This window comes from Microchirus variegatus, assembly GCF_963457635.1.
Source record: "Microchirus variegatus genome assembly, chromosome: 6".
Classification (NCBI taxonomy): domain Eukaryota; kingdom Metazoa; phylum Chordata; class Actinopteri; order Pleuronectiformes; family Soleidae; genus Microchirus; species Microchirus variegatus.
In genome coordinates this window covers 1025907-1039892 of record NC_139807.1, presented here as the reverse complement: position 1 = coordinate 1039892, position 13986 = coordinate 1025907, and the positions used below count along the sequence as shown (strand labels likewise).

General features: G+C 42.3%; 1 protein-coding gene across 1 annotated transcript; it reads left to right on the top strand.

The window, feature by feature from the left end:
• Positions 1–2199: 2199 nt before the first annotated feature.
• zic3 (zic family member 3 heterotaxy 1 (odd-paired homolog, Drosophila)) lies at positions 2200–4838 on the top strand (the record flags this gene model as incomplete). The annotated part of the gene is made up of 3 exons (XM_083891776.1): positions 2200–3196; positions 4214–4377; positions 4656–4838. The coding sequence occupies 3 exons, from the start codon at positions 2200–2202 to the stop codon at positions 4836–4838; spliced, it is 1344 nt and encodes a 447-aa protein (XP_083747902.1).
• Between the last annotated feature and the right edge of the window lie 9148 nt (positions 4839–13986).

Below are 13986 nucleotides of genomic sequence, written 5' to 3'. Positions count from 1 at the left end.
AGGCACATTTATGTGTGATTAAATCCCTAGAAATAGAAAAATAAAATCTAATAATGAATTGTCCACCTGTAAAACACTGTGTTTTTACTCTTAAGCAACAGTTGCTTTACATTAGGCCTGTTCCTCTGGTGACAGAGCCTTGTTTTTCCTTTTTTTCTCAGCAAGAGCTCAGCGCCTCACAAACATTTGTGACTCATCTAAAACTCTGCCTTTTTCCCCTCTATACTTTCTCCTCTTTTCTTTTCTTTTCCACCATTCCACGGTGACAACGTGGCTGCAAGTGCACGGCACATATAACATTAAGTGGTGAGCGGGGCGTTCACGTTTCAACAAGCCAATAAAATATGGAGGGAATATAGGAAACTTAATAGGCTGCTTGTCACTTGTGCGAGTTCACAAAGGTCCCCGTAAATCTCAGAGTGCAAAAACTGCAAAGGCAAACTGTGTGTGTGCGTGTGTGTGTGAGTGTGTGTGTGTGTGTGTGTGTGTGTGTGTGTGTGAGTGTGTATGTGTGTGTGAGAAGAGAGTGAGAGTGAAGGGGGAGTAAACTGTGAGAGGCTGTGGAGAGAGAGAGAGAGAGAGAGAGAGAGAGAGAGAAGGAGGGAGGGCATCTTAAAGAGGAGGAAAAAGAAAAAGATGAAGTGAATCTCATTCGTCTTTTTGCTTCCAGATCAGGTTTTGTGCGCAAAAAAAGCGCAAGTGTTGTTCCTAATGTGCGCCATGCACGGCCATAATAACAACAAAAAAGGTATGCAGATAACCCTGCGACAACTGAATTAGCAACAGGCCTATAAGCAAATCCACAGATCTAAAAAAGTGCACATTTACGCACATTTACGCACAGCTCTCACTCACACACACACACACACACACACACACACACACACACACACACACACACACCTAATGCGTATTCCCTCCCCAGAAAAACACAACGGATAAGTCAGACAACTCACCTTTTCACACATCTAACTCTTTCTCGAGGAAATGTTCTGGGACTGAATGTGGGCTAGGATGAGGTCGAAAGCAGATTTGAAGATTTTTTTTTTTTTTAATAAGGGGGGGGGGGTGCAGGTCCCCTAAAAAATAAAGAATGTGTGCTCCTTCTTCCTGGGACAGAGAGCGAGGGGGAAACAGGGACGTGAAAGGGCTGTGGGAGTGTAAAAAGCGCCGCTTGAAGCAAAGCACTCAGCAGCAGCAGCAGCGTCTCTGAACTTGATCAGATTTTATGTGTCCTGCAGCGAGTCAGCGGCAGCCGCGTGAAACTTGCTCAATGGCACGGATTTCTTTTTTTTTTTTTGGTAAAGGGAGAGAGGAGGAGGAGGGAGAGGGTGAAGAAGAAAAATCAGGATTTTACAATTACTGCCATTTTCTTTCTGTCTTTTACTCCATGCGTCTTACACCCACAGTGGAGCTTTTGCGCAAAAGCAGCTCCAAAAAAGGCACATTTTGGAGCTCAGCCAAACACACGAAAGTTTCCTTTTACATAGACACACGTATATATATTCTGTTGCTTGTTATTAACCTTAAAACTCCTAGTGCTAACTTCTATCGCCACAGTAGTGTGTGCACACGTATGTGTTGTGCGGCGTAAAAAGTGTTTAGTGAGTTTCTGTCGGTGCATAAATCAGAAGCAGCTGCAGGAGACACGCACCGCACATAACAAGTACAGGATCCGCTCCGCGCTCTACCTGCAAAAATAATGCGCGTACGAGCCAATCAAATGAAACCAATCGAGACGAGCTGCCATCTTCAATAGCAAACGCTGCCAATCACTGCAGAGGCAGCCAATCAGCGCGCGTGGCCGCGGTCACGTGCCGGAGGGGTAGCTGCGCGCGGATTGGCTGCCGTGGCACTGCCTCCCGAGTTCATTTATGTTCTGGGAGTGAGTGATTGACTTTATCAGTCCAAGGACATCATCCGCCTGGAAAGGGGGGGAAGTTTGATCCTCTTTCTCACGGATCGCAGTCAACGGGAGCTTTTTTTTTCCTCCCGGCTCTGTGTTCGCAGAGGATTTTCCCCGGTTTGGCTTGTGAGGGTTTTTTTTAATTATTTTTCCATTTTATGATTTTTTTTTTCTTCCTCTTTTTGTGAGACGCTGATCCATCTCCGCGCGCGGTGCCTGCAGCGTGCGCGCTCCGCTAAACTGGATTTTAATTTTGTTTTCTTGCCCGTCTCCTAAGTTTTGCTTTCAAGCTCATGACTATGTTGCTTGATAGCGGTCCGCAGTTTGCATCGTTAGGAGTGGGGGGTTTCGGGACACCGCGGCACCACGACATCGGCAACAGAGACCCGGGTCTGGGACTGAATCCGTTCGCCGACTCCTCGCACTCCGCGGCTTTCAAAATCAGCCCCGTGGCGCACGACATCGCCTCCAGCCAGTCTTCAGCTTTCACCCCGCAAGCCTCCGGTTATGCAGCTGCCCTGGGACACTCACACAGCGGGCAGGTGGGTTCCTACGGAGGGGGAGCGTTCAATTCAACACGGGACTTTCTTTTCCGGAACCGGGGCGTTCACGGAGAGTCCACGGCGCCGAGCGCGCAGCATGGGATCTTTGCAGCTTCGGCGGGGGGACTGCACGGGCCGCCCGGGATCCCCGACAACCCCGGGCATCTGTTGTTTCCAGGACTTCACGACCAGGGGGTGAGCCACGCGTCGCCGAGTGGACATGTAGTCAACAGCCAGATGCACCTCGGCTTACGCGGGGACATTTTCGGAAGACCCGATCCTTATCGCCCGGTGGCGAGCCCTCGCACGGACCACTACGGAGCGCAGCTCCACAACTACAACCACCCCATCAACATGAACATGGGCATGAATGTGCCCACGCACCACGGTCACGCGGGGGCCTTCTTCAGATACATGCGGCAGCCGATTAAGCAAGAATTGTCCTGCAAATGGATCGACGAGAACCAGATGAACAGACCCAAAAAGACGTGCGAGAGGACGTTCAGCACCATGCACGAGATGGTCACGCACGTGTCCATGGAGCACGTCGGCGGCCCCGAGCAGACGAGCCACATTTGCTTCTGGGAGGACTGTCCGAGGGAAGGCAAATCTTTTAAGGCCAAGTACAAACTCGTCAACCACATCCGAGTGCACACGGGCGAGAAACCCTTCCCGTGCCCGTTCCCCGGATGTGGGAAAATATTCGCCAGATCGGAAAATTTGAAAATCCACAAAAGAACGCACACAGGTAAGAGCAATAATAATAATAATAATATAATCCCGGCATGCAGTTCGTTAAATAGCACTTTTTTTGTTTAGGTGGCTCTTTTGAATTGAATTGGAACATTCAACAAGAGAGAGGGGGGAGGGAAGGGAAAGGGGGGGGTGTTGTTGTTGTCGTTGTTCACATGAACAGCTTGAGAACTTGGGCCCACATTTATCAGGTTAAGCACAGTTTTTACTCCCATGGCCCCAAATTATTGTTTGTATTTTTTTTTTTTACTATATTAAATTTAAATGCAGTTGAGAAAAAAAGCTGATTTAAAAACAGAGAGAATATAAAGTTGTTGTGTTGAGAAACTGCTGCTGAGCCTCATTCATTCTTGATGCTTTTGTGTGAGTGTGTGTATGTGAGTGTGAGAGACTTTTGTCATTTGTCAGAGTTTTAGAGCCATTTTTTGGACACTGTGAAAGTCCACGTGCACGTGCACTGACTCGGTTTAATTCGCAGATTCTGATCTCGTGGTGACTTCGTAGCAATATAAGGATTTAACAATAACAACAAAGAGAATAATATAAATAAAGGTTGGAGGTTCTTGTAACATAATTAAAATGTGTTGTGTGTGCTCGTGCTGTTGCTCTGCTGTGTTTGTATTTGCAGCCCTGGTTGATTCAGTGTTTACTAAAAAAATAAATAAATAAAAACACACATAGGAGGTCAGTAGTAGCACAGAAAGCAGCACAGGCCTGTTGAATAAATAAAGCCTGACGGAGCAGCAGCAGCAGCAGCAGCAGCAGCAGCAGCAGCATCAGTAGTAGTGATAGTAGTAATAGTAGTAGTAGTGCAGTTGTATCCATTTCACCCCGAAAATGTAGGTTACATTGTTATATAAGAGGCTACAGGCGAGAATGGAACGGTCTCAGAGTGCGGGGCTTTTGCGTGTCGGTGCCCTGCGTGGTGATCACGCATGGCAGAGATGATGATGATGATGATGCATGTGCAGAGTAAACTCATGATGTGTGTGTGTGTGTTTTAATCCTGCAGGTGAGAAGCCGTTCAAGTGTGAGTTTGACGGCTGCGACAGACGCTTCGCCAACAGCAGCGACAGGAAAAAGCACATGCACGTGCACACGTCAGACAAGCCATACATCTGCAAAGTGTGCGACAAGTCATACACACACCCCAGCTCTCTCAGGAAACACATGAAGGTAATTAACGTCTTCATTACAAGTTAAACACATTAACACACACACACACACACTCACCTCCTCCTCCTCCCCCACACACACAGACAGGGGACTATATCACAACTTCAGCTATTTCTTAATAGCTGTTAAGGTGTCAGCATTTTAATAAAATACACTTGTTTTTTTACTCTGTTTTTTATTGTTTTAATTAATGATATAGTTCATTTAAATTCAACTACTTCCTCCTTTTTTCACCTCGTTTTCTTAATTCTAACTCTTTATTCCCACTCCCTATATAGGTACACGAGTCTCAAGGATCCGAATCGTCCCCAGCAGCAAGTTCTGGATACGAGTCGTCCACGCCGCCGGTGCTGGGTTCAGCCAGCAGCGAAGACCCGACAAAAACACCACCGTCAGCCGTTCAGAACACGTCTGGACACAGCGAAGGACTCGCACCCAACTTTAATGAATGGTACGTTTGAAGAAAAGGAGGAAGAAAAAAAAAAACACACACCCTCAATGTGGACCAAGGAGTGTTGAGGATCATTTTTAAAAAGAAATAAATAACGTTTTAAAATAACTTATTCCTGTTCACCACACACACACACACAAACGGATTGGGACAAAAACAACAACAACAACAACAACAAGAACAAGAGGAGATGAGAGCAAACGTCCGTGCTCAGGATCACGATCATTCCACTGTTGTTGTTTTTTTTTGTTTTTTTTTGAAGGAAATGAATTAAATCCAAGATTATAAATTCTCTCTCAGTGTAATTTTTTGTTTTTTAAATCTTTTAGTTTACAGATGTCAGCAGACGAAAACAAACAAACAAACAAAAAGTTTTATTTTTCCTGTATTTTCTCATATTTTTTATTTAAAAAAAACAAACAGAATAAAAAAGGAGGAGGAAGGAGGAGAAGATTATTCCATGCTGTTTTTTTATATCTATATATGACGGTGACGACGCTGCTGTCTGTCTGTCGCCTCTCTTCACCAGTGATTGTTGGAACTTCAAACAGTCTTAAGAAAACGTGCCAAAGTCTTTGTCATGAACTTGAACACAGAAGAAGAAGAAAAGAAGAAAAAGAAAGAAAAAAGACGCATAAATAAATATTATACTCGTGAATGTATTTCCTTGTTTGATGGGGTCGAATCTGTTGTCAACGTCCGTTTTTTCAGGTGGAGAAATGTGGTATTAGGTTACGATTGTTACCGTTGAATATAACGTTGCCTTTTGTTAATACCGTTGTAAATACATATCCATGATGCCGTATTTATCGATTTGTAATTTAATGATGGGTATAAGTTCTGAAACTTAAAAATGATATTTATGGAAATGTTTTCTAACAAGAAGTGTACAGATTTTTTTTTTTTTTTTTGCTCATTAACATTGAACAAAAATGATAAATCTCCAACATCGCGATTGTATCCTTCTGTTTTCTTTTAAATTTCTTTCTTTCTTTAAAAAAAAAAAAATCTTTAACCAATAAGCCTACACGTGTCTTATTTGGATCGAAGAAATCATCTATATGAATATTTGTCTATATATTAAAAAAATGCAGATATTTCCGTCACTTTTATTTTTCTTTATATGAGACCATTGACATGTATCATTCACACTTTGTAGAACTGAGTTCTGTTGAGCTGAGAAGCGATAAACAAAAACACAAAAAAAATAACAATAACGGTTCTGTTGATATCTTTATTTTTGGTTAAATTTTAAACTTTTGTGTATTTTACTTTTGATAGAATCAGAAATAGATGTCAATTCGTAGCATAATAACTCGGTCACTGATGGGAGAATAAATCCATCCGCACAGGTTTTTACGCGCGTGTGTGGAGTTCATCGTTTTTTTTCCAAAAACGTGGTGACACTATTTTGAATATTTCAAATTCGTGGGGGTCAAGAACCCCACAAATGCGCCAGTATGACAGTCTTTCTAGTTCCAGCAAATGTCTTTGTGCGAGTATGTTTAAATGTGTGCATCGGGCAACAATGGAACTGTCACAACACCGTATCTTCAAAAATAATAATAAAAAAAAAAAAAGAAAGTTTTTTTTTGTCTGTCAGCTTGCATTGTTTTAAACGTAATTCTTCTGTGGAAACTAAAGCGTGTTCTTCGTCGTGGTGTCGCATATAGAAGCAGTTTGATGACACATTTTGCTTGTTTTGTGTGAATAACTTGTTTTTTTGTTTTTTTTATTATTATTCTTTTTGTTGTTTAACAGAATTTAGTGAAAAAGGGGACTCTTTAGTTCTTGTGTGGGATGAGGATTTAAATAAATTCAGTGGTAAAAAAGAAAAAGAAGAAGAAGAAGAAGAGTTACAGCATTGCATTGTAACCTATTCTCAAGAATTAAATATTATGCATACACAAAGTATATTGTACTCATATGAGGACAATTTCAGAACCACCAGCACTACTTTTAAAATAAAATGTAAAAAAAAAAATGGTACCTCGTGACAGTGATATAAGAAATAAGTTTATTTAAATAATTTAAGGAATATATGTTTTATAAGCTATTTTCTATACCTGAATTAAGAAGTACTTTTTCTTATTCCCACCACCTTTTCTGCCCCCCCCCCCCCCACCCACCACCAATGTCCAGAGGTCAGACAAAAAAAATAAAAAATGACATCTGATGTACAAACAGAAGCTAGAATGTGATGTTGTGACATTTTTTTTTTCTGGGAGGAAATGGGTCAAACTCCAAGTTTATTCCTGAAGAGCAAAAGTGTTTTCCTGATGAACTGTGTCACTGTGCCACACTGAGGCGAACAGCAGCAGCAGGCCTCTCTCTCTCTACATGTGCGTCACAGGCGCACAGGTTTCCTGCTACTTTTTAGGCTACTGTAATGTTGGTTGATTTGTTTTTACCAACTATTTATGACAAAAAAAAAAAAAAAAATGTGAACGGAAATTTTGACTGAAATTAAAAAAAGCATTATGAAAATTGACTTACAGGAAGTTGGTTATTATTATTATTTGTATTATTATTATTATTATCATGTTGTTGTGTGTACAGTGCAGACTGTTTGTGTCAGACTAATATGAGTCACTTGAACTTGACAGTGATTAAGGCGCCATCTTGATTGCGTGTGTGTGTGTGTAGTATATTAGGTTTGATGTGCAGAGTGTGTGTGTATATAGATAGATATAGATCTTGCAAATAATCCTAAAAAATGCAGATTGGAGTAAGGACGGGCATGTGAGGACACACCGTGAGACCGTGGAAGTGGAGTGTGTATGTGTGTGTATATGTGTGTATATGTGTGTGTGTGGGGGGGGGGGGGGGGGGGGTCTCAGCGTCTCCCACCAACCCGGATTAACAAGGAACCGCTTCATAAAAACAAACCAGGAGTTGCCACACATCAATGGACGCGCCGTAATAAGCATTTAAACGGTGAAGAAGAAGAAGAAGAAGTGAATGACATCATCGCTCACATTATATAGAGTGACAGTTAAAAAGACATTAGGTTAAATCAAAGGGGGGGGGGGGGACAACAACAACAACAACAGTGTTTATGTGGAAGACTGTTGTTAAATAAATAAATTCATATCAGTCTTCCTTCTATTTCCTCACACAAGACATTTTACGCACTCACCTAATAACACTTTAAGGAATATTGATCCTCACTTTGCGCATGCGCAAACTTTGCATTCCATTTGATTTCAATTCTTCTTCTTTTTTTCATCTTCACCCCCACCGTTCCCTCCACTCTGCTCCTTGCCTCCCCAGCCCATCCTCCTCCTCCTCCTCCTCCTCCTCTCTGCTCGTCTAGTCGCACATTTCCAAGTTCCTCCTCTCAGACACCGTGACGTCAAATAACAGAGACACCGGCTCTCGTGCAGTCAAACACGGGCAGCGGCACGAAGGCTCTGCCGCTGCCCGTGTTTACGCAAAACACCAAAGGTTTGGCTGCTCCGTGACGCGGCACGCACGCGGGGAGAAGAGGCGGAATATGACAATGATAAAAAAAACAAAAAAACTTTAGCATGTTAACAACAAACACCTCATCTTTAACTGTCATTTTTCTGACTTTGTTTACTTTGCAGAGGGGGATTATAAGGGATTATTGCTCGCTTTTTACGCCGATGCCCAGTACAAATCATCCTTTATATATATATATATATATATATAAAAACAGAGCAGGGATATATAATATAATCCAGACAGGAAAAAACACATGAAAGGCTCATTTGTGGTGGATTCTCACTGGATTAGACAGCAGTCGTGGTCACGTGGATACAGTGTGTGTGTGTGTTGTGTGTGTGTGTGTGTGTGTGTGTGTGTGTGTGTGTGTGTGTGTGTGTGTGTGTGTGTGTGTGTGTGTTGTGTGTGTGTGTGTGTGTGTGTGTGTGTGCGTGTGCTTCATCACAACAACAGTGAGTGCCAGTCTGCGGCAGATTACAGCGGTGGCGCTCATTCATCAATGACTGCGCGGCTGTGAGTGTTATCAGCCTGTTGTTGGCGCTCTTATTATATAGAATCTGGGACATGAAGGTGGCGCAGAGTGCAGGGGTGTGTGTGTGTGTGTGGGGGGGGGGGGGGGTGTGTGGCGCAAATCAGGTCTGAGTTGAACTCTTTACGCAGAAGTTTAATATCGAGTATCCTCAGTGTTTCTGAGTCACTGAGTATTTTCTGGCTTGAGCACAAGAGCGCGCGCTCTGTAAGAGGATAAACGGTCTCGCGCAGGTTTTGTCACGCAATAAAAAGACAACAAATGGCGAAGCACAAGCGTGGCTCGTTTATCATGTTTATTAGACACATACGCGTAACGTAATCCACGGATTAAAAAGTACTACAGTGGTGTAAAAGTATAGTTATAGCTTTAAGAGTGCGATGGTGTGTTTTTTTGGCACAGTTCATGCGTCACAGTGAGTGAGAGCTGTGCAGGGTGCAAGGTCTTGCTCAAGGGCATTTTTACAAGGAGCTCTCGGTCCCTCGGTGTGAATCTGAGACGTATTTGGAGCCACAAAACCAACACAGCAGATTTCCCTCTAATAAACTTCAACAGTAAAAAAGAAAAAGAAGAAACATCTGAATCAACGCAGTCATCTGACGGTGTGCGTAAAATGCAGGATTTGGAGTGGATTAGCGCAGATGTGCGTATGTAGGGCAGTGGGTTTTCTTTTAATCAAAAGACATTAAGCCTGCACGGAGTTTGTCACCATAAACGCACCACGGCAATGGAATTGTAGTTAGTAGTTTGGATGTGGGAATAAAAAAACTGCATGATAAATAATGACATACACATACGTGCACGTGATAATCGCTCAGCTTTTACGCGGAAGTTGGTGCGGGCTGCGCCAATTATCGATGCTTATTTCACCTCCAGCGGTGCGTTGAATATGCATTCACAAAGTACCTTATAATCCACCGGTGTGTTTGTATCTTAACGCGTTTCATGGCTCTTGTGATGCTAACCTGTGAACACAATGGCTTTGTCTTTAACTTCAATTATTCTTCCATTGACTCCTAACGCACATTTGCATACCAAATCGGCCCCTGCGCGCACTGTACGGGTGATATCACGCATTCATGGCCCCGCGGGCGTTTGCATGCGGATGAGGAAACGAGTAAAAGTGGTCGTCGCGTACGCGGTCACGCACGCGCTGCCACGTTCTGAGACGATAAAATGACGCACGGTGACTTCATCTGCGCAAAAGTCGTATAAAGACGCATAAAACGCCAGTGCTGTTGCCATAGAAACCGCCCAATGTACATGATAAACACAGAGTCTAGACGGTGGATTTACAGCCCAGAGCGTCATGAGTGCGTTCACAGTCCCCAACACACACACATACACACACATGACGCGTTTCTACTCGAGCTATATGACGAGGAGTAAAACTATTATAAGGATGTCCAACAGGAGACAGCGCTGATTCCGCAACATCTGGCGCGTGGTGTCAGAGAGGAGACGCATTCCTCTAATAGGTCCCCGGAGTGCGCGCGCTCACTCAGTGAAGCAGATGTTTGGGCAGTTGTGCTGCTGCGCGTTTGTCTTTTGACAGATATGTTTTCAATTCTTCTGAGAGGTGGTAAATGAGCAATTGACATCCGCTTTAATGCCTCGATGCTCTGCTGCGCGCACACACACACGCACACACACACACACAGATTGCATGGCCCACATAACAAGAGGCTGCACATGTATACAGATGTATGCCTGCATTTTGGACATTTTAATCACTGGTCTACAACCATTGAATCAATGCATTTGCAATTCAAACTTTTCCCACCTGAGAGCCACTCCATCACGCCCCCCCCCCCCCCCTCCACCCCTCCACCCATCACCCCCTCACAGGACGAGTCCTCCCCGCCTGAGGGGACGGACAGCAGCAGCCGCAGCACTCACGTATTCATCGGCCCTTTCAAAATGAAGAGGAACAATGATCGTTAATGTCCTCTTTTCCTCCTAAAGACAATGGATTGGAAATTGAATTATTCACCATCTCCACCATTGTCTCACTGTGTGTGTCTCTTCTGCGCATGCGCAGTGTCTAGGCAGAGGATAGATAGATAGATAGATAGATAGATAGATAGATAGATAGATAGATAGATAGATAGACAGACAGACAGACAGACAGACAGACAGACAGACAGACAGACAGACAGACAGACAGACAGACAGACAGACAGACAGACAGACAGACAGATAGATAGATAGATAGATAGATAGATAGATAGATAGATAGATAGATAGATAGATAGATAGATAGATAGATAGATAGATAGATAGATAGATAGATAGATAGACAGACAGACAGACAGACAGACAGACAGACAGACAGACAGACAGACAGACAGACAGACAGACAGACAGACAGATAGATAGATAGATAGATAGATAGATAGATAGATAGATAGATAGATAGATAGATAGATAGATAGATTTAAGCTAACAAATAGATACATTCAAGCTAGATAGATAACTTTACGCTAACAAATATATAACTTTAAGCGAAAGTGATAGATAACTTTAAGCTAACATAGATAACTTTAAGCTAACACAGATAAGTTTAAGCTAACAGATAGATACATTTAAGCTAACATAGATAAGTTTAAGCTAACAGATAGATAGATAGATAGATAGATAGATAGATAGATAGATAGATAGATAGATAGATAGATAGATAGATAGATAGATAGATAGATAGATAGATAGATAGATAGATAGATAGATAGATAACTTTAAGCTAATAGAGATAACTTTAAGCTAATATAGATACATTTAAGCAAACATATATAACTTTAAGCTAACAGAGATACATTTAAGCTAACATAGATAACTTTAAGGTAACATTGATAACAATCGAACAGAGAGATAACTTTAAGCTAACATAGATAACTTTAAGCTAATAGATAGATAGATAGATAGATAGATAGATAGATAGATAGATAGATAGATAGATAGATAGATAGATAGATAGATAGATAGATAGATAGATAGATATTATTCCATGACTTCAAACAGCGATGTGTTACAGATGTGAGAGAGATAAATGCTTTCACGCTGACACAAATAGCAGACACACGCCCATCAATATTTGATGATAAAATAGAAGACATTTCACACTTTCACACCGCTGCCTCACTTTTCCCTCTCTTATTAACACCCAGACTCAGCATCACCGGCTGCTGCTGCGGCTGATGATGATGATGTTGATGATGATGATGATAACATTGGACGCTAAGAAACGTAACAGTTGTTAAAGATCAACAGACTTGTTACGATGGCGGTGTAACGTGGTGCTACATGGGGCATGTTATTAACTTTCCCCCAAGAGAGTTTCCTTTCCCTCAGGCATGCAAAGACTTTGCTGAAGACACTTCTGGCAAAGCAGTTGCTCATCAGATTGCAAATGCAACATCTAAATAAGTAAATAAGTAAATATATAAATATAAATAAATAAAGGGGTGAAAGACCTGCTGAAACTGTTATGTCGCCGTTGACCTTGAAAGCAAACGTCAGTGAAAAAAGAAACACACTTCTTCCCCACGGGGGAATTCTCCTACACTTCCTTGGCTTTATTCCCAATTTCCTTTATTTAATTATAAAGAAATAATTGAATCAAATCAGAAGTGAGACATGCTTTGGACCTGCAGCATCCTTCAGGGAATCACCATGAACAACAGAAACACTTTGTTTGTGTGTGTGTGAACATCTAAGCCACATTTGTAAAGATATGAGCCTGATGCATAAAAAACAAACACAAGCCCGAGTTCATGAGGACACAATTAGTTGTTGTTTTTCCATATGTGCAGCTCAGGCCCTTGTTGTGCTCTTGTTAGTCAATGGTGATCCAACTGAAGAAGATGTGTTTGGGTAGCTGGGCCTTTGCAGGGAAGGGACCAGGTTTAAGTGGAGGGGTGTGGTGGTGTGTGTGTGTGGGGGGGGGGGGGTTTCTGCTGCTAAAGCAGAGTGTTATTCAACAGCTGTGTTATACAGGGTTTTCAACAGCCATAATAAAACGTGTTAGACATAGCACCCCAGTTATTTTCTTCTCACTTTTCCACTAATCCAGACTGGACTCACCCACTGTGCCTTTTGGTCCAAACCATACACCACCGACTCATATTTTCACGGCATTAGACGTTTCTATTATTCTGTGGGTTTGCGGTTGTTTTCTGCAACAGCATCAACAGATTCAAACCACAGATTCTCTCTCTGCACAATTATTACAAATCAATGGCATCACAATGATTGTACACCTTCAAACTTCTGCTGCTGTCTTAATCCCCCCCTCCTATTAATGCTCACCCATCCTGGCACAATAGCCACTGAGCAGGGTTTAGCCATGGGAGGAGGAGAAAAGAAGCCAGGTAGGAGGGCCTGGTGAAGAGGGGGGAGGTGGACAGGAAAGCCAGGTGTTGTTGGAAATTGCAGGCGATTGCTAAAGCGACCTCATGCCAGGATAATGCATGGGGCATAGGTGTCCCCCAAACAATCTCAACCCCTCATGCTGATAGCTTTTCAACGCCTGTGGGACAATCTCTTCAATAATTGCTTTTCCTGTTTCAATTCTGGTCGAAGGGCCCAGCGACAAAAGAGAGGAGACTTTGCTTCTCACCACTGCTCAAGTGACTGTGGGCTATTGTATTTAGAGCACTATAGTTCTAAAGAGGAGTGTGTTATGTAAAACATCAAGCTCACATTTATTTATTATTTTATTATTTTATTCACGCTGCAGCACTGACAGCTAAGAGTATGTTGTACATGGCTGCACAGATGTCTCTTTAATATGTTGCACGTTTTTTTTTCTGCAGGGAAACCTCGTAACTGTATCTCCATGATTTATATTTAAAAATAAAAAAGTTCCACAGAAAAAAAATATTTTCATTCGCATCCCAGAGACACTGTATCCATGCTCTGCTGTGATGACCGCTGACACGTTTCTCTCCTGATGGAGCGAGTGAAGCGCAGCAGGCCTGGGAAACTGAAGCCCTGCGAACACAGCTCTCACCAAAACTCACAAAAGTTAATGGAAGGTTCGACTTGTTTCTCTAATAACAATAATATTCTTTTCGGAAAAAAAAGAAGAAGATATAATATAATAATAAATATATATATATATATATATATGAAACTTAGCCAAATACATATATTAAATTATTAA